The sequence below is a fragment of the Balaenoptera borealis genome (assembly GCF_965194805.1).
Source record: "Balaenoptera borealis genome assembly, chromosome: 6".
Taxonomy (NCBI): Eukaryota; Metazoa; Chordata; class Mammalia; order Artiodactyla; family Balaenopteridae; genus Balaenoptera; species Balaenoptera borealis.
Window position 1 is genome coordinate 8,988,283 of NC_138863.1, and position 19,322 is coordinate 9,007,604.

Sequence of the window (19,322 nt, forward strand, 5' to 3'; positions counted from 1 at the left end):
CACACACACACACATTGGAATATTACTCAGCCATTATAAAAATAAAATTTTGCTATTTGCAACAATGTGACTGGACCTAGAGTATTATGCTTAGTGAGACAAGTCAGATAGAAAAAGACAAATACTCTATGTTATCACTTATATGTGGAATCTAAAATATAAAACAAATGAATGTATGTAACAAAACAGCAACAGATTTACAGATATAGAGAACAAGTTAGTGGTTACCAGTGAGGAGAGGGAAGTGGGGAGGGGCAAGATAGGCATATGAGATTAAGAAACACAAACTACTATGCAACAGGGATATATTGTATAGCACATGGAAATATAGCCATTATTTTGTAATAACTTTAAATGGAGTATAATCTATAAAAAATCGAATCACTGTGTTGTACACCTAAAACTCATGTAATGTTGTAAATCAACTCTACTTCAATTAAAAATAATAAAAATTAAAAAAAATTTGTATGTGATTTTTGAATAAAATCAGAAAATGAAACTAGACTACAGGTTAACCCTTGGTTAGTATCCACATAAAATAATGTAAACAAAAATTCATCAGAGGGTAGGATCGAACAGTTTGAGGCAGGCCAGAAGTCCAGTAGAGAACAATTAGAAGAGCTGGGTAGAATACCAGAACACTATTTTAAAGGGACTAGAGAGCTACAGAAGCAACAGAGTCTGCAGAGACTAAGGTTCTAGAGACTGGAGACCTTTGGGAGCTGAGAAGCTATAATTGTTATTTTTCAGGGTAGTGGCTGGTATTTGCTGATTCTGGGAATAGAGGCTGAGAATTTGGGCTTGGCCAAGAGCAAAGAGTGTTACTCTGAGCAGGGAACACAGAAGAGCTTGTGACAGTCACACAGGGCTGGAGACTTAAGGGGCCTCAATACACAACCCGTTCTTCTTCCCAAGATATTTGGTAAAGTTTTTAAGGCCAGGAGGCTGGAATAACTATGTAAAAAGTCTCTGAAAGGCAAAGAATTACCTGAAGGCTCACCATGCGGAAAAGGCAAAGACAATCATGATGAGGTCCAGAGAACATAAAGGGAGAGAGCTGAAAGCTCTGAAGGGAGAGGTGATCTGGCTTTGGAATCTGTAGCCTTTTTGTCCCATGACAGCACTTGTAAATTCTGAACACAGCTAGAAGCTGAGAATCTGGACTTGGCACAGGCAAAGGGCTGTAGCTGGAGGACAAAGAAACTAGCAGAACTTCTGATGGTCATTTGGAGTTGGAGTGCAAAGTTAGAGACTTCAAGGAAATTAAAAACTTGGTTGGTTTTCTCAAGAACTTTTTTTCAATTCGAAAGCTGCATGAGGAAAGAGGGTGAAAATATGACAAAAGCTTTGAAAAGCAGAGAAAACTTGATTGCTGTCTCTCAGTTGAAAGCCCTGGATGTCCTCATCTGTGATCAGGGCAAACCAGAGGTATATTAAATCTTATCAAAAAATGCATACTATTCTTGAGTCATTTCATGCCCTGAATGTGTAACGTAGTCTGCCTCATTGTTTTACTTGCTTAGCAGAGGAAAGGGGAATTACTCTTATGTGGAAGAGAATATTTGGAGGCTGCATGTCTTGCATACACAATGTCTGGCATTCAATCAAAAATTAATAGGCATGTCAAAAGATAGGACTATAGGACCAAACCAAGAAAAAAAAAGATGATGGAAGCAAGTGCACAGATGATCCAGACATTGGACTTAGCACGTAAATCTGTGATTAACATGGTCAAGAAAAGGGACGAAATGATGGAGGAAATAGAAAGTCAGATAATTCTACCAGAGAATTGGAATCTACAAAAAAAAATGAAATGGAATATTTAGATCTAAAAAGACAATTTTAAAAATGAAACTTGTTGGTAGTATTTAGCAGAAGATTGGATAAAAAAGACAAAACTTGTCGATTGGCTAACTAGAAGATAGATACCTCAACAAAAGACATCCAACTAAAGTACAGACATTTAACAAATGGAACAATGCAGAAAAGCATGAAAGGAATATGTGAGAGACAGTCAAAAGGTCTAGTATAATCTGCTTTTGAGTCCTAGAAAGAGAGAGGAGGAAGCTGGGGGGAGGGCAGAAGAAATATTTGAAGAGTAAACGGCTAAGGATTTTCCAAAACAGATAAAAGGCATCAACTCACAAATTCAAGCAACTGTGAAAACACCAACAGGTTAAATGCAAAACAAAAACAATAAAAAACAAAACAAAACAAATCTAGACTCACTACAGTTTAAATGCTAAGAGAAAAATCCTAGAAGCAGTCAGAGAAAACTTCAAGAGCCACAATCAAACCTCAAGCCATAAACTTTGAAAAACGGCAGTTAATCAATCAATCAATCATTTAGTCAACGACCATAAGTTTCTGATGTGGTAGGTCAGGATTCAAAACATCTCAATCTCTCCCAACTCCCACAAGCAGTACAGAGTTCTGTTGAAAAAACTTGAGTTGGAAAAAGCATTTAAACATGTTATTAATCATAGAAGAGATGAAACCACCATAAGGATTTGCCAGGCAAAAGTAAAGGGGAAGGAGAAACCAGAGAGGTAAGCAAAGCACAGAGACACTTTTGATTTGAGGGCATTTGCTGACCCCAGAGAATCAGGACCTCAGGTTTGACAGCCTTAAGGAGTGAGAGAGACAGAAATAAAGTCTAGAGTCCACACAGGGTGGAGAGTCCAATGGGAGTCCAGACCCTGACCTTGACATCTTCATGGTGAGAATAAGTGGAGGCACATCTCTGAATTTACTGAATTGTATTCCCAGTTAAATCACCTGGGTTCCTCCAGGTTCTCTCAGCCCCTGAACATGTGCTAAAGAGTTCCCAAACTGGTACGTCCTGAGGCACCTGGTTGTAGCAAACAGCAATCCTTTCCAAAGCCTAGTACCTTCACTGTGGTCCCAGATTTTACCTATAAATATTTTTTCTAAATACGATGCTAGTACATAGTCAAAGATAACCAGCTATATAAGCAAAATAATCTTTGTGAATAGAGTGTGGAAAGGAAAAAAATAGTAACTTTATAGTGGTAAAGCCTGGCAAACACTACCTAAACCAAATGATCAAGGTCAGCATTCCTGGTGATAAGTCAGGTTGACATATCCCCTGATACGAGGTGATGAGAAGGGCATTTCACCTCTGTGGTTTTCTTGCATAAAACCTGTAACCCCAGTATAATGATGAGAAAGACATCAAGACAAACCCAAATCGAAAGATTCTACAAAATGCCTGATCAGTACTCCTCAAACTGTCAAGGTCGTGAAAGACAAGGAAAGACTGAGAAACTGTCACAGACCAGAAGAGAAGAGGTGATGGGATGGCTCAGTGCAATGTGGTATACTGGATTCAATCCTGCAAAAGAAAATGGACATTGGTGGAAAAACTGGTGAAAATGAAAAAAGTCTGGGCTTTAGTTAGCAGTAACCTACCAATATTGAGTTTTCTTAGTTTCGACAAATGTACCACAATAATGTAAGAGGATAGCAACACAGGAAATGAAACTGGGTGCACAGTATTAGAGACTTCTGTACTATCTTTGCAACTTTTCTGTAAATATAACATTATTCCAAAATAAAAAGTTTATTTAAAAAAAGAAATTTGTGAGTGAGAACTGGCAGAAACAACAGAAAACAGGGTCACAAACACCTCATATATTGAAAGTATCAGATGCCAAGTATAAAACTTCTTTAATCTGTGTAAGTCTTTTTATTAAAGAAGAAAACCTACAGCAAACATCATTCATAATTGTACAATGATAAAGGCCTTCACTTTGGGACTGGAATCAAGATAGAGATGATTACTATCACTACTTATATTCACCGTGTACAAAGTCTTAGCCCACACAGTAAGGCAAGAAAAAGAAGTAGGAAGTATAAGAATTAGATTGAAAGTAACAAAATAGTCATTACGTATACATTATATAAATTTATATCTATATACAAAATATATATCTCCATACAATTTATTAGAATTTTTTAAAGTTTGGCAAAGTTTCCATTTATTTTTATATATTAGTAACAAGCAGCTAGAAAGTTGATTTTTTTTTATATTGAATGCTAATTTTAATTTTTACACTTTATTTATTTTTGGCTGTGTAGGGTCTTCATTTCTGTGCGAGGGCTTTCTCTAGTTGCGGCGAGCGGGGGCCACTCTTCATCGCGGTGCGCGGGCCTCTCACTGTGGCGGCCTCTCTTGTTGCGGAGCACAGGCTTCAAACGCACAGGCTCAGTATTTGTGGCTCACGGGCCTAGTTGCTCCGCGGCCTGTGGGATCTTCCCAGACCAGGGCTCGAACCCGTGTCCCCTGCATTGGCAGGCAGATTCTCAACCACTGCGCCACCAGGGAAGCCCTAGAAAGTTGATTTTTAAACTATATAGATATCATAGCACAAATATCTCAAGTATCTATGAATAAATCTAGCAGAAGTATAAGACTTCTAGGCAGAAAAGTTTAAATTTTATTAGAAAATATTTTAAAAGTAATATATATATACCGTATTAAGGAGATGGAAGACAAGATTGTAAAGATGTCAATTCTCTTCAATTTGACCTATAGAGTCAACGCAATCCTAACCAAAATCTCAACAAGATTTTGACAAGCTGATTTGGAGATGCAAAGGGCCAAGACACTTTGGAAGAAGAACAGAACGTGGGAAGATTTACTCTTCAAGAGCTCACATGAAGCTGTTTTTGCCATGAGAGTGTGGAAACGCATGAGGAGAGGCTGTCATAGGTCAATGGCAGAGAAGAGAGTGCACGGAAACAGACCCTGCGCATATGACCCCTTGGCTGATGGGAAAGGGATGGTTTAACAGATTAACGGATTCTCAGACAAAAATTGGTAAGAATTAAAGTAGAAGCTTTAACTGTAGATCAGGCAGGAAGTAATTTGGTCTCAGATAAGACAGGAAATGTGGGGGGAAAAAAACAAAAACATTCGCTCAGCTTAAGACTGTGGGTGGTGAGAGAGCTGCCCAGGTCATGCTGGAACGAAATGGGCTGTAAAACCAGGGCAGGCACGTGAACAAGAAAGTAAAGCAACACTTGAAACCAAACTGCAAATAGAATCAATCTGGAAGGATAACCCAGAGGATGAAGAAAACATCCCCAAAGCACTGAACATCACACGAAAACCTAAATAATAAAGCAAGAGCATGAAGATAGGGTGATAAAATAACAATATGTGATTTCAAGTGGAGTTGGAAGAGCTGTAGAAACAAATTAAGATCCCCCCAAATAAACAAATCAACTTAAAAAAAACCCAAGAAACCAAAAACTACTAAAAATTAAATAATTGTCATGAAGAAAAGTTTCAGACAACCATTATGAGCAGAAAGTAAAAAGCTAAAGAGATGAAAGATCAGGGACAGATAAAAGCTGTGAAGGCTGAAGTTGCTCCAGTGGAAGAATAATTTTGCCCCAAAATTGAAGAAGAAAATCATTTTGGTGATACTGGAGGAGAAACTTACCCTGAAGTAAAGGTAGAATTGAATCTATCACCTTAAAAACACAAGGGCTATAGTTAAAGACTGTGCACACGGAATTTATCAATAACTTTCTGCATCACTTTATTTATTCATAATAACAAGGGTACATCTATTTTATAAAATCAATACAATAATAAGTCTATACGTTAAAGTTTAAGCTTTAATAAGATAAAGTCACCATAGCAAAGTGGAAGGGCAAGGGAGGTATATTTATAAGTTTCAGAATTTTAGCAAATTCTCCCTTACAGTTAAAGAAAGAACAATCACCTCAACTCACTAACACTGGCAATAAATCAACCAGCACTTCATAGAAGAGGCCAATAAACACAAAAAAACTGTTCAACCTCTCATGTAATCAGGAGAGTAAAGTTAACAAGATGCAACTCTTGATCCACCACCTCTGCAAAGTTTGGGTGTGGGGAGATGGCTCACCTAAATCGTGTAGGTGAATACATTGGTTCAGCTACTTAGAAAGGCCGTTTGCAGAATCTATAAACAATTAAATATTAGTACCCTTTGCCTCAGCATTCCATTTTTTTTTTTGGTTATTGACACAAGACAAACACTTTTATATGTACAAAAATATAAAGAAATACATAATCGTTATCACTGCTTCTTGGTAAAAGTGAACAATTGAAAATGATCTAAATGTCTGTCAGTAGGGTGGGGAGGAGGGATGTTTTAAAAACCATGGTGTATGGGGCTTCCCTGATGGTGCAGTGGTTAGGAACCCACCTACCAATGCAGGGGACATGGGTTTGAGCCCTGATCCGAGAAGATCCCAAGTGCCGCGGAGCAACTAAGCCCGTGTGCCACAGTTAGTGAGCCTGTGCTCTAGAGCCCGCAAGCCACAACTACTGAAGCCTACATGCTGCAACTACTGAAGCCCACACACCTAGAGCCCGTGCTCCGCAACAAGAGAAGCCGCTGCAATAAGCCTGCACTCCGTAACAAAGACCCAACGCAAACAAAAATTAAAAAACAAAACAAACAAAAAACTATGGTGTAAGTCAGAATGGCCATCATCAAAAAGTCTATAAATAATAAATGCTGGAGACGGTGTGGAGTAAAGAGAACCCTCCTACACTGCTGGTGGGAATGTAAATTGGTACAGCTACTGTGGAGAATAGTATGGAGATTCCTTAAAAAACTAAAAACAGAGCTACCATATGATCCAGCAGTCCCACTCCTGGGCATATATCTGGAGAAAACCATACTTGGAAAAGATACACACCCCCCAATGTTCATAGCAGCACTTTTTACAACAGCCAAGATGTGGAAGCAACCGAAACGTCCATGAACAGATGAACAGAGAAAGAAGCTTGGTATATTTATACAGTGGAATGTTACTCAGCCATAAAAAAAGAACGAAATAATGCCATTTGCAGCAACATGGAGGGACCTAGAGGTGAAGTAAGTCAGACAGAGAAAGACAAATCTCATATGATATCACTTATCTGTGGAATCTAAAAAATGATACAAATGAACTTATTTACAAAACAGAAACAGACTCACAGACATAGGAAACAAACTTATGGTTACCAAAGGGGAAACATGGGAGGAGGGATAAATTAGGAATTTTGGAATAACATATACACACTAGTATATAAAGTAGACAAACAACAAGGACCTACTGTATAGCACAGGGAACCATACTCAATATTTTGTAAAACCTATATGGGAAAAGAATCTGAAAAAGAATATATATTTTTATATGTATATATGTGTGTGTGTATATATATAGAGAGAGAACTGAATCACTTTGCTCTACACCTGAAACTAACACCATATTGCAAATCAACTATACTTCAATTAAATAAACAAACAATAAAAACGATGGTGTATCCATTCTACGGGATAGTATTGGGTTGGCCAACAAGTTCGTTCGGATTTTTCTGTAACATCTTACGACCTTTTGGCCAACCCAATATATAGCTGTTAAAAAGAATGAGAAGATCCTATGGCTATTAAAGTAAGTGAAAATGCAAAATGGCATTCACAATATGAATACATTTTTTAAAAAACAGGATTCAAATTTTGTATTTAAGAAAATGAGTTATATATGTAAATGCAGAGAAAAGGATCTGGAAGGTTATGCCTGCGAATCTAACAGGACTGGTATTGGAAGCTGCAAGGGGGTGAGTGGTGAACAGGACTTTTTCCCTCTATATACTTCTGTATCATTTGAAATTTTATGAGCAAGAATGCATAATGTATTTCTTTTGTATTAAAAAATCAAAAAATTTAAAATATTAAGTAATGCTATTTCTGGCCCATTGCTAGAGAAAAAGATAGGATTTCTACTCTTTTCCTTTTAGAGGTGTAACCTATTCCAGAACAGAAAATGAAAGCAAACATAAAATTACTCAGCCTGTGCTAGCTCTTTGCAGTTTGGTGTATTTCTCTTCCCTTTAATTTCTTTGCTCAGGATTGCTGGAGGAAGAACCCAGGCCCCCAGCTAGAAGTGGGAAAAGTGGCCCCGTCCACAGGACAGGTACGAGACCGACAGCACCACCCAGGGTTTGAGAATAAATCAGGCGTTTCTCCTGAATTTTTTATTTTCGAAACTACCTTCTTTGAAATGACCTATGTGAAGGTAGAACTGACCTGAGGGAAACGAGAGTGATCTGGGGTCACAAGGAAATAAATCTTTGCTGCAAAGCCTCAGGAAGGACTGCTGCCTTCAGACAGGCCTGCCAGCTGAGCAGTAGTTGCAAAACAGTCATGTGCCTTGCGGCTGCAGGACTCAACCAGCAGGCACCCTGCTGCAGTTTAAAATCCGATTTCCTCATTATACATTCCTGCCCTTCATTACACTGCAGGTGACTGTTCCCCTACACCAGGCGTAAAGCAGAGTCCAAAGGACAGCACTGAAGCAGCAGCGTGGCCAGAGGGAAAGGTGGGAGGAAGGGGGGAGAAAGACTGACCTGCTGTTGAGCTCGCTGCCCCAACCAGCCATCTTCCCGCCCAGCCTGGCCTGGGCCTGAGCTTGGCCTCTGACCCCTCCAGGCTCCCCAGCCTCGGTCTGGGGAGGCTGCTGGAGCCCTGAGCCCTGGGCAGGAAGTCTGTTCTGGGACTCACCCAGAGCTGACTCCGCCCAAGCAGGGAAAAGAGAAGTGAAAGTACTTGTCAGTGAGCTGTGCTGGGCAGACGCCCTCCCTCTTCTCGCAACTCCACTGTGCTTCCAGCCATCCTGACATGTGGTCCCAGGGATGACAGACAAGGAGAGACAGTCAGGGCCTGGAGGGCCAGGGGAGGAGCAGGGCCAGCCCCCAGGGGTCCAGCTGTTTGTGCAAAGACAGCAACAACTTCTGCATGACCACAACTGTCCTCAGTCTCCTGCCTTCTCAGAGCAGTTCAGAGTATAGCACAGGGTCAGGTGTAAGCTCCATGTGTGCCCCTTCCCCTTGCCGAGATGACCATGGTGGGGGAGAGGAAGAGACAGAGACTTCAAATCTTTTCTCCGGGCTGTGGGAGAGCCTGGACCGACCCAGTTAGGTCCTAGCTTATGGACATGGAGCAGGAGAGAGCCCAAATTCTCAGCTTTATAAAGTGGAGAGAATGTTCTTAGTATTCCTGGAAATCAGCCAGAGGTAGGAGAAAGATCTCCAAGGCCCTGGGGCCAGAGGCTGGAGCCAAGTTGGTGACAAGGGTTGACATCTTAGGTGCAAGGGTCTAAGGTGCCCCGACTAGGGGGTTGCTTCACAACTGCAGCCAGGGGTGATGAGGAGAAACCTGGGAAGCAGTCATTGGAATGCTGAGGGGCAAAGGCTTCCCTTTGGATGGAGATGGAGGTTGGAACCCAGATAACCTAGAAATGAAAAGGCAGGTGACCCAGCTGAGAGGGTGACCCTTGGCCCTGAAGTTGTGTCTGCACACAGGTTTTTCACTCAGATTCTGAGTCATCATTCCACAAAGAATGAGAAGTGACCAAAAGACTCACTTGAGTCAGCATAAAAGCAAATCATATTTGAAGATGAGTGGGAAGGTTTCTACCTTCTCTCCACTTCCATTCTTTCTTTCCCCCAAAGAAGTGAGCATCACATCTCAGTGGTTGGGACAGGTCCCAGGACACTGATGAGGGCATCTTTTCCAGTGGGCAGGGTCTCAGTGGTACCAGGTCCTGCACACGTGTGGATTCCTCTCTCCCTCCCTCACTTTGGGGGGGTAGAAGGAGTAGTAAGCCGAGCCTCTGTGGGCACAACCGTCCTCTGCTCCTGACTCCATGGGGCACGGGGTCCAGACAAGGCTGGCACAAACCACCCCTGCCGTTTCTAGTGTCCCCTCTCCCTCTTCTCTCTGTCCCTGGGCAGCTGGTGGCCCAGGCCACTGCCGTGCTGGCTGTTGACGTAAATGTGCCCACTTTTCTGTTGTCTGTTTAGGACCTTCAAGATGAGCACCTAGAATTAGAAGCCACCTAGCAGCAGCTGGGCGAGCAATCCACAGGGTGGACACTCCCGCGCGGGGGCTGCTCCCGGCCCCTGGCAGAGACCTTCCTGTGGGTCTGAGAAAGCTGGGCCTGCACCACACTCTATGAGAGCAGTGGGAGTTTCTGAAGCATCCCCAGGCCTCTGTGGAGAACACAGTTTCTCTGAGCCAAGAACTCGGGTTTGGAAAAGGACAGGACCAAATTAAGAAGCAGGTTGATCCTATGATAAACCATAATGAAAAAGAAAATATATACGTAAAAGAGACTATATATCTATGTATAACTGCATCACTTTGCTGTACAGCAGAAATTAACACAATATTGTAAATCAACCATAATTCAATTAAAAAAAAAAAAAAGAAGTGGTTGAACTCCTCCTACAAACCCTGCTGGAGTGATTGAAGGAAATAAGGGGGCACCTGGGGCATCTTCCAGGCTGTGAGGAGCACTGACAACGGGGAACATTTCTGCTGTCCCGGGAGGAGTCCAGCTACTGGGTCTGGAAACCCAGAGAGCAGGGGAGGTCGTGGTTGAGGAGGGACCTGGGGCAGAGGACCCGCTAAGGCGATGGGCTTCACGAGCTTCACCAGGAACAGCTTCCGCTCAGACTTCAGTAGTGGGGCTGAGTGTCTAAGTTGGGAGACCCCAGTGGGGACCAGAGGCTTGTCCCTGAGACCAGACAGTAGGACCTGGGATCTGAGCTTGAAGGGCAGAAGGAAGCAACAGCAGCTGCCACAGTGGCCACTGGGGCCAGAGGATCAAGACCCTCCGCTCCCCCACGGGTGCAGAAGTGGAGGGGAGCAGGCGCCCGGGACCTAAGTGGTTACACTCAGGTCCTGCTCCATTGTCCCCTTGCAGGGGCAGCATATCAGTCAGTGGGACTGGCCTGGACCCCCTGCTCCTCCGTCCTCCTGGGAGACTCTCTGGGTAGAAGGGGAGAGTCTGCTTGTTCCTTGTTGGGTCTCCCTGGGCTTGTCCTTCCTGCAGGGCCAGGGCTCTGTCAGCCCTTCCAAGGTCAAGTGCACAGAGACAGGGGCCTGGGGAGTGGGGTGGGGTGGGGTGTGACTGATTGGAGCTGTGTAAGACTGTGTGGATAAGCCCAATTCTGAGGTTCAGTTTTAGGGATCTCTTTTTTGCTACGTGGTAAGCCACATCACTAAGCCCCATCCAGCTCTTATCATGAAGAAAACTAATATTTTGATCCCCATCTGTCTCACCTTTTTGCCTGTCAGTTGGTTTCGAACTCAACTGGGGAGGGTTTATACACAGAATTTGGGGTTCTTCTCTGTGACTTTCACCTTCCTGGGATTTTCCCCTCTCTCCCCAGAAAGCCTGGTTGCCCTTCCCCGCTCTGCTGACCAGAGAGAAGGTTGGCTTCCTACCAAAGTTTTGGCCACCCCACGTAAGGCTGCGGCTGCTCTCAAGTAGAGTAATAATAAACAGGAAACATTTTGTTCTGGCTGCTTCCGCTGAGTTTCGACTTCCCTCTACCATCAGCCTGGTTTTGTTCACTTTCTAGAAGCCGTAGGCAACTGTTCTTTGCATATTGTCCTCATAGGGACATCTTCCACCCAGTTTACTCAGAGAGAGCTGGAGAACCCCGTCCTCTCCTCCAGATAGAAGGCCCGGTCCTCTCCACCCAGATAGCAGGGTGTGTGCTGATGCTCTGGGAGGTTCAGGCTGAAGGGTGGAGCCCAGGACCTCAGGAGCATTAGTCCTACTGCAGTTCCCAGGGACACAGGCACACTCCCCCCAGGTAAGACCACGGCCAGGCTCCTTTGCAGCCAGCAGCCCACATATGCGTCCAGGTAAATGGAACTGACAGGGTTGATGGGCTTAGTGGCCGTCCTTGCCCTTGGCTGTCCAGGGTGGTGGAGTGGACGCTCTCCCTTCTAACGTGATGACCGACTCAGCCTTAATCTCCAAAGCACAGGCAATGGAACCACAGTCAACCTGTTCCATTCGATTCAGGAACGTGCCCCCCAGGCTCTGTGGCCTCTCAGACTGGCCTGGGACCACCCCATTCCTCCCCTTAGACATCAGAGCTCACTGATGGTCCCCGGGTGGGTTCTGCCAGTCAGTTTCATTTTCCTTGGCTGTCCAGCCTCCTCCACCCCTTTCCTAACAGACCTGGATTCCTTTGGCTGAAGACTTCTCCCCTTTGTGTGCAGGATAGAAGGAATGTTAACCAAGACACTGGCCCATGAGCAAGCCAGGCCAGCCAGACTCTCTTCGGGGAGTTGGACTCTCACGTGAAGTTTGTTAAGGAGTTAAAACACAGTTGGATAACATTTGTTCAGTGGCAGCTCCTTAACAAGATGGAGGAGATGTTCCTGGTGTTCAATTCCTGGAGCAGCTCTGCTTCCTGCCTGCTTCTGGGGCCGTTTGCAGGCTCTGAGCCCAGCCTCCTGCCTTTTCGTGAGCCACTGCGCATCCCATCAATGAAGTCGCTTTCTGTCTAACCTAGATAAAGTTGGTCTCACTGGCAAAGGGCCCTAATCGATACAAGGATATTTGCATGTAAATTTTCTTAATTTATTTACTTATTGCTTTCAGGGTCAGCGCTTTCTAAGTGCATAGCAAATGTTATCTCACTAACCTTCACAATGATCCAGTGAGCTATGTACTACTAGTGTCTCCATTTTACAGATAAAACTACTTCATGGGGAGGGTAAGTAACTTGCTGAAGGACACACAGCCAGTACATGAGAAGCTGGGTTTCCACCTACATGGGCTAACTGCAGCGTCTGTGCTCTTATACAATAGATACAGCACAAATTAGCACTGTTCACAACACCAAAAATAATCAATAAGGGCCAGCTGCAGTCAAGCCTTGATGAAAAATGAAAGTTATGATAAGGATGACACGTAACTATATTTACTGACATGTAACAATGCCCATTAAGTGGAAAACATTGATTAGAACACATTTTATTATTCAGATGGTATAACTACTCCCTCTCCATCCTCCACCCCTACCCCCACATTACAAAGCCCAGAATCATTTTCATCAAATTGTCAACCATGTTTATTCTCCTTACCTGGAGAGCCCTACCAAGCATTGTGCTTCTTAGTGGTAGGAAACACAAGGTACGATAGCTTGGAGCTTTGGAGGGAATATCCTGTTATGCGCCAGACCATTGAACCCCTAAAAATTTACCTATATGGCATGTCTCCAAATCTTATAGGGTTTATCTCTCATCATCTGGAGTGCATGTGACTTAGCCAGGCTTTTAGAACACTCAACACTTCTTGCTCATCAGGCACAATTAACACACTGTTATTGTGATAGTTAATTTTATGTGTCAACTTGACTGGACAATCTTGGGTGCCCAGATTATCGTGGGTGTCTCTGTGGACATTAGCATTTGAATAGGTGGGCTCAGTAAAGTAGATTGCCCTCTTCAAGGTAAGTGGGCACCATCCAATCTGTTAAGGGCCTGAATAAAACAAGAATTGAAGGAAGGGAAATTTGTTCTCTTCTTGCCTGCCTAGTTGGGCTGGGACAGGTGTCTCCAACTGTTGTTAGACTGGAACTTACACCGTTGGCTCCCCTGGTTCTTGGGCCTTCAGACTTGGACTGGAATTACATACCACTTTTACTGGGTCTCTGGCTTGCAGATGGCATATCATAAGACTTTTCAGCCTCCATATGAACATAAACCAATTCACATTTTATATATAAACAAACAAACATATATATATGCGATAGAGAGAGAGAGACAGAGTTCTGTTTCTCCAGAGAACCCTGATTAATACAGTCATCAATATAGTGGACCAATGTAATGTACTGCAGAGTGGCCAGACAGTCTTGGTCCCTTCAGGCTATATTGTGACAGAGAGCAGGAGAATTCACATAGCCCTGGGGCAAGATTGTAAACATGTACTGTTGTCCAGTCCATGTGAACATGAACTGCTTATCCTACTTCTTACTGAATGTTTTAAAAGTACATTTCTCCATATTAATAGTTGCATGACATATACCATAGGCCGTGCTAATCTGCTCGAATGAAGATACCACACCAAGCAACAACAGCTGCAACTGGGACTACTATTGGTTAAGTTTCTCGTAGTCATCTAGCAGCCATGAACCACTTAGCTTTTGCAGAAGCCAGACTGCTGTTCAAACAAAGATGTAATGAGGATTACAACCCTTGCATCCTTAAATCTTTGCATGTGGCACTAATCTCTGTCATTCCCTCATTCTCCGGGACTGTGATTTTCTTTCAACTTACCGTTTTCACCAAGGGAAAGTTCAGTTTCAAGCCCTTCTGCTTGGCCTTTCCTAAGACAGTCATTGTTATTTCACAGGTTAAAGATCCAGGTCAGTCAACTGCTATGTATGTTCTCATTACCCTTACTTTCAGGAACTGAGGTAATGGCTGCTGGGTGATCCCATGGATTGAGTGGACTCACTGTTAGATGGACATTACCTGACATCCATACACTCCACTCTAGCAGGGACCATGATGGTGTTTTGGGACCCCAGGTATTAGCATCAACTCAGATCCTGTATCAACAACTGTTAAAAGATGTGTGTATTTTCCTTTGTCTGGCATATGGTTACTTGAATAAATGACCTTAGGTCCTTTTGGTGAAGAACTCAGGAATCACTACCTTTGCACTTTCTTATGAGACCTGCCCTCATTTCCATGAGCAGGTCCTAGATTTGGCTCAGGTCTGGAAACTAGGCAAGGGATCTTGACTTTTTATTTGGGTAGCTGATCTCAGCCATCTGTTCATCTATTTTTAATCTTTTTTGATGATATATATGAAGCAATATCCTTGTTGGTTGCCCATCTCTCTATAAGTTTAAGGTGTACAGCATAATGATTTGTCTTATATACATCATAAAATGATTACCACAATAGGTTTAGTGACCGTGTCCGATTAGCTATCTCCATAGACTGCTTTGGGCCAGGGCCCCAGCCGTCGTTCTAACCTTGCTGCACATTACAAAAATTATTTCATCTTGCTCTGACAGTTAAATGCTGCCACCTGGCTTCGATTATTCTAGAATCCTATCATTTCCATTGTTACTAGGGAATCCAGTTCTGTAAAACATTCCTCCATTATGCCAACCTACAGAGGACAGCCCCACTGAGCATCTCAGGGATGCTGGCGCCCCTCAGCTGTGTGCTCCTTATCACCATGTTAAGTTAATGTCTGAGGCCTCCTGAAGAGCATAGTAGCCCGGTGGATGGGTTTTCCAGTTGTAGAGAGTGGAGCCATGCCAACATCCTGAGGCTTTCGGATCTTCTTTTCCACAGTCTGCCCTGGCATCTCTGCTTCCACTTCATCTAGTAGGTACCACAGTTTATACCAAGCTTTTTTTTTAATTAAAATTTTTAATTAAATGTTTTTCTTCCAGTTTTATTGAGATATAAGTGACATACAGCACTGTATAAGTTTAAGGTATATATAATGATTTGACTTATATACATCATGAAATGATTACCACAATAAGTTTAGTGAACAGCCATTTTTATTCCAAAATTAAAGGAATAGAAAAAATATATATATATATATAAACCTTTAAGAGCCACCCAGGAGCATACTTGAATCATCCCCTTTGGCCCTTGCCAGGCTAATTAAACTTCTTGACACAGGAGAGTGCTTCTGTATTGACAATTTTCCCTTTTCCAGTCTCATATTTCCCTTCTTTGTCCAGGACCCACCCCCAGACACAACCTCCTGATAACTGCTGGTACATGTTGGCCAGTACTGCAGCTCCACTGGGGTAAATTCTTTCTTCAGCTGGCAGGACAACCCAGGACTTTCCCAGTGGGGTCATGCTGGGAGGACTCTGCTGTCTTCATTCAAGCAAGATTAGGATGGGGTAGGGTGGGGGTCTGTCTTCCAACAAAGGGTAGGGAATTCTTTTGCAGGCCCCGTGGGTTGAGGGAGACCTGGAGTTCAAGGTTCTCACTTGCATCTACCTAGAAAGGCTGATTCTGATTCAGGACTGCACTCCTTCTTTACCAGGGATCTGCCTTTGGCACAGGAGGCCATCACGGTTTAGACTTCAGTCTTCTCCTATGTTCTGCCATTCTTAAAACTGGGACCTGTGTCAGGCCTTCCTTTTGTCTGCCTTCTAGCTGCAGTTGTAAGGGTGTCTTTGCTTTGACTAATAGATTTAAGGCTGTCATTTATTCTTTTCAATATATTAGTGGCACTTAGCAATAGCCACCAAAATCTACAATTCCATTTACCATTTCTCCCTTTGTGAATGCCAATTTCAAAAGCTAGTGAAATCCTCTTTATCTCATCGAGTTTCCCAAAGGTGAAAGTTTGGTAACAGCACTATTAGAGCACACCAGGGACCATCGATATACCACCCATCACCATCTGGCCAGACTGTGATCCAAATCCAGAACCCACCCTTACAGCCTGCTTGCTAGGACCATTACCTTAAGTTGGGTTCCCTAGAAGCAGAGCCTGAGATAAAGTCTCTTAAGTAAGTGATTTATTGTGAGTTTCTTTGGGAGAAAGGGGGGAGGGAAGCAGGATGGTAGGAAAAGCCAAGCAAGGATGTGATTACAGCCACAGACTAGCTCCAGCCTGATCTCATGAAGAACACAGGAGCATGAATCATAACTCAAGGTTGAGTCCACCTTGGCACCGGAGGCTGGCCCCGAGGCCAAGGAAGTGTAACCCTCCAGGTGAAGCTGGCTCCATTTGGCTGAAGGCAATGCTCTGGGGGGGGTGGGGGCGGCGTCAGCAGCCAGGCTTCCATGTGGCTGGGGGATGAGAAGTCTGCTCCAAAAGGGGTTTTCCAGGACACTAACAACATCCACTATTCCAGTGAACTGTCCTCATTTGTTTCCTGAATAGTGAACACTTCCTTGAAATTCTTCTCAAATTCTGCCTCCAGTCTAAGTCCCATTAGGCCAAAGTCATTGAACTGGAAAAAAATAAAAATAAAATGAACACAAAACTCATGATCCTCAATATCAGTGTCATTGGCCACCTTGTAACTGAGAATGACCAGGACTCTTGTCTTAGACACCCTACGTCATATGAACCAGGTTATGCTAAAGAACTCATGCAGCGAAGAGCAACATGCTTCCTAAGAGCACGATTATTTCTTATTAACAAGATAGAAATGGGAAATCATAACCACACTTGGGGACTCTTACTTATTTGGTTGGGTTATTGATTTCAGTGAGAGTTAGAAAAGTAATCTATGTTCTTTGTAACAGTGCAAATAGTACAGATTGCTTTTAAGTTAGATCAATGATCTACCTTTTTCACTGTCACTTCTGTTCCCCTCTGGTGACTCCTGTTAAACTATATGATCCAGTCACATGGAGTGGAATCTGGAGATTGGGATTTCTGAGAGGTCAGATTGAGTGTTTTGGGGGAGAGATAAGAAGCACAATGTAACGTTAAGATGCAAGTCTCTTCTCCCTGGGTTTGGAGCAGGCAGGACTCTGCTGTTCTCAGTGGCAGCTGTAGGAGGGTCTGAGCTCTTCGGGGCCTGGGGTTCTGGTTGCAGGGACACCTTCTGATTCACTGTTACTACACCTTGCTGAGCTCCAGTCTTGAACGGAAAAGTCACTGACTTCCGGAACTCTTGCTTTGCAGGTTTCATAGGATGAGGGAAACTAAAATTTCCCAGGCACCAGAAAATGAGGGCAGAGTGGCTCCATGGACAGAAAATGAAATGGAAGCAGGGAGAACCACTTACCTTGTAAGATGCCCTGTGGTTCTGAAAGATGAGGCGCATGTCCTGCACAAACCCCTCCACGTGGGAGTAACCCTGCTCATTCAGCTTCTTCTTGATCTTGTCCAGCCACATGGGTTCCTTTAGGTTTTCAGAAGCCTCTTTAATCTAGTGAAAAACAAAAATCAATGAGAGAATTACTGGCAGAGTTCAATGTGTGCCTCCTGCGGATTCCCATCAAATCCAGTAGAAATACAAAAAGGTAAAGGTAACAGCAGCTCATGCTCTCACTCCCATGGGATTCTGATCTCAAATCCCGTGGGTACCTGTTTCAAGGTGGGGTAACATCATGGCAGCCTGTAATCGCAGTTTGTTATTGTTACTTACATAATAGTAGTATGGAATCTTCGCAAAAAAGGTGCTCTCTGTATGACAATAGACCTTCAAGAGGAGGAACTCACATTTCTGCAAAAGAAGGTGGCTGTGAGGGAAAAGCAGCTTGGAGACAATGAGCCCATATACATGCCCAGGCAGAGGCATGATTCACACCCGTATCTGGAAGTTTCCCCAAACATGGATGGCTCTTGGAAACAGACATGCAATGGCTGCAAACAAGTTCTGGTGTGATTTCAGTGTGACTGAGTCATGGCTCACCCTTTGGTCGCCTTTCTCCTGACCCTGCCTATTTGACTTCTCACATGTGAGGGGAAAGGGGAAGACTTGGGGTTCCCATCCGACTCACCAACTGCTCCTCGGGCTGCATCTGCCTTGCCAGGACCCCAGATTCCCCGAGACACTGCTGGCTTCCAGAAGACTCCTTCATCCTGCAGAAAGTGCAACTCCACGGGCTCCTGAGGGGCCGGACATAAGTGAGTGAGGGCAAGGTCCCTGGAAACAGTCATCACTCCTATGTCTGATACTGTCCTCCTTTCAGGAATGTTGATGGACACAGCTGGAGGAGGAAGGGGGCACCTCCAGAGTCTCCAAGAACCCCACGTGGGGTCTGAGCCAATGACCCTCATCCCATCGAAGGAGCAACAAGGGGTCAGGGCATGGAGGTGGTGTCAGGATGAGTAGTGGGCTCTTCTTCCTCTGTTTCTGGGAGCACAGGGAATCCTGCCCGCCAGGCCTGAGTGTCGAAACGGAGCCTTAACCCCTGGGGGACCCTTGGGCTTCCCTCAGCCCATTAAGAACGTGGCAAAATGAGGGAATCAGCCCATGTTTCCTGCCTTTTCTGAATAAGTACAGAACACAAACAAGTGGCATTTCCACTCCCATGAACAGGAGTCCATGCTGGAAAACTTCTAGGAAAGGACAGTAGCAGTATGTGGGCAAAGGACCTGGCTACCGACCTAGAGGAGAGCAAAACGCATTAACTTGCCACTGCCAGCATCTTGAAACAGCTCTCCGGATCATACTGCTGGACCCTGTACCTATGGCCCTGCTGTTTCCGCATCTAGACATAGTAAGAACTCTGTAGGGAGAGTGTGTATGGCAGGAGGAAGGGTCTCTAATAGGAAGGGAGGGGCTGCATCTCACGAACCTCTCAGTTTCCACAGGTGGGATGTGACAGTCCTCATGAAAAGATCTCGAACAAGTATCACAGCAAAACAGCTTTCCTCCATCCCGGCACGTCTCACACACATCTGAGTTTCCCAGCTGGAAGGTAAAACAACATCTATATCCCTGGTGAGACCCCAGAAGGCCAGAACTAGGGGAATCTAGAATTCATTGCCTT

The 19,322-nt window shown here is 44.0% G+C and overlaps 2 protein-coding genes and 1 long non-coding RNA gene across 37 annotated transcripts in view; 1 reads left to right on the forward strand and 2 right to left on the reverse strand.

Moving 5' to 3' along the window:
* Positions 1 to 8,592, reverse strand: part of LOC309630695 (nuclear autoantigen Sp-100-like) — a 106,300-nt gene extending 97,708 nt beyond the window's left edge. For 7 of the 22 annotated variants that reach the window (XM_082396223.1, XM_082396225.1, XM_082396228.1 and 4 more), the window contains exon 1: positions 8,417 to 8,581. In XM_082396223.1, the coding sequence (XP_082252349.1) occupies positions 8,417 to 8,448 (32 nt within the window). In that variant the 5' untranslated portion in view covers positions 8,449 to 8,581. Of the gene's footprint in view, positions 1 to 8,416 lie in introns of all 22 variants that reach the window. The other 15 variants (XM_082396214.1, XM_082396222.1, XM_082396210.1 and 12 more) reach the window with 7 other exon arrangements.
* Positions 4,359 to 16,230, forward strand: LOC309630719. Its single transcript, XR_014245904.1, has 3 exons — positions 4,359 to 7,983; positions 10,777 to 10,858; positions 11,250 to 16,230. It is a non-coding gene; the product is annotated as an uncharacterized lncRNA (long non-coding RNA).
* Positions 16,231 to 16,367: 137 nt separating this feature from the next.
* LOC309630686 (nuclear body protein SP140-like) overlaps positions 16,368 to 19,322 on the reverse strand; it is a 77,295-nt gene continuing 74,340 nt past the window's right edge. For all 14 annotated transcript variants that reach the window (XM_082396167.1, XM_082396176.1, XM_082396166.1 and 11 more), the window contains 5 exons: positions 19,128 to 19,243; positions 18,327 to 18,435; positions 17,972 to 18,049; positions 17,609 to 17,752; positions 16,368 to 16,822 (listed from right to left, as the gene is read on the reverse strand). In XM_082396167.1, the coding sequence (XP_082252293.1) occupies positions 16,715 to 16,822; positions 17,609 to 17,752; positions 17,972 to 18,049; positions 18,327 to 18,435; positions 19,128 to 19,243 (555 nt within the window). In that variant the 3' untranslated portion in view covers positions 16,368 to 16,714. The remainder of the gene's footprint in view (positions 16,823 to 17,608; positions 17,753 to 17,971; positions 18,050 to 18,326; positions 18,436 to 19,127; positions 19,244 to 19,322) is intronic.